This window comes from Diaphorina citri, unplaced genomic scaffold (genome assembly GCF_000475195.1).
Source record: "Diaphorina citri unplaced genomic scaffold, Diaci psyllid genome assembly version 1.1 scaffold44462, whole genome shotgun sequence".
Taxonomy (NCBI): Eukaryota; Metazoa; Arthropoda; class Insecta; order Hemiptera; family Psyllidae; genus Diaphorina; species Diaphorina citri.
Window position 1 is genome coordinate 1 of NW_007421783.1, and position 526 is coordinate 526.

Below are 526 nucleotides of genomic sequence, written 5' to 3' on the forward strand. Positions count from 1 at the left end.
GTTTAACTGTTTCCGTTTCATCTTTTATGGTGGTGGGTGACGAAAAACTTCACCACCTTCATCACGTCAAACATACGGCTCTGTTCAATTATTTCCTTGAGCAGCACAACAAAACCTATGCCACCCTCGTGGAATATTACTCAAGACTGCATATCTTCTCTGGCAACTTGAGGAAGATCCAACTCCTCCAGGACACTGAACATGGCTCTGGCGTGTATGGACTTAACGAGTTTTCTGATCTTTCCACCGCCGAGTTCCAGGCGAAATATTTGGGTTTCAAACTGAAACCTTCCTACGCAGATCGTAGTGTTCCAGCGATGATTCCTAACATTACTCTCCCTCGTGCATTTGACTGGAGAGAGTATGACGCTGTCACTGGCGTGAAGGATCAAACTATGTGTGGATCTAGCTGGGCATTCAGTACGACAGGAAACATTGAAGGCGTGTACGCAGCTAAAACTAAGAAACTAGTTTCTCTTTCTGAACAAGAGCTGATTGATTGTGACCAGGAAGATGATGGGTGTGA

The 526-nt window shown here is 45.1% G+C and overlaps 1 protein-coding gene across 1 annotated transcript; it reads left to right on the plus strand.

Annotated features, from left to right (window-relative positions):
- Nucleotides 1-6: 6 nt before the first annotated feature.
- Nucleotides 7-520, plus strand: LOC103523827 (probable cysteine protease RD19C; the record flags this gene model as incomplete). The annotated part of the gene is made up of 1 exon (XM_008488844.1): nucleotides 7-520. A coding segment is annotated over exon 1 (494 nt), but the record flags the coding sequence as incomplete, so codon positions are not given.
- Nucleotides 521-526: the final 6 nt, after the last annotated feature.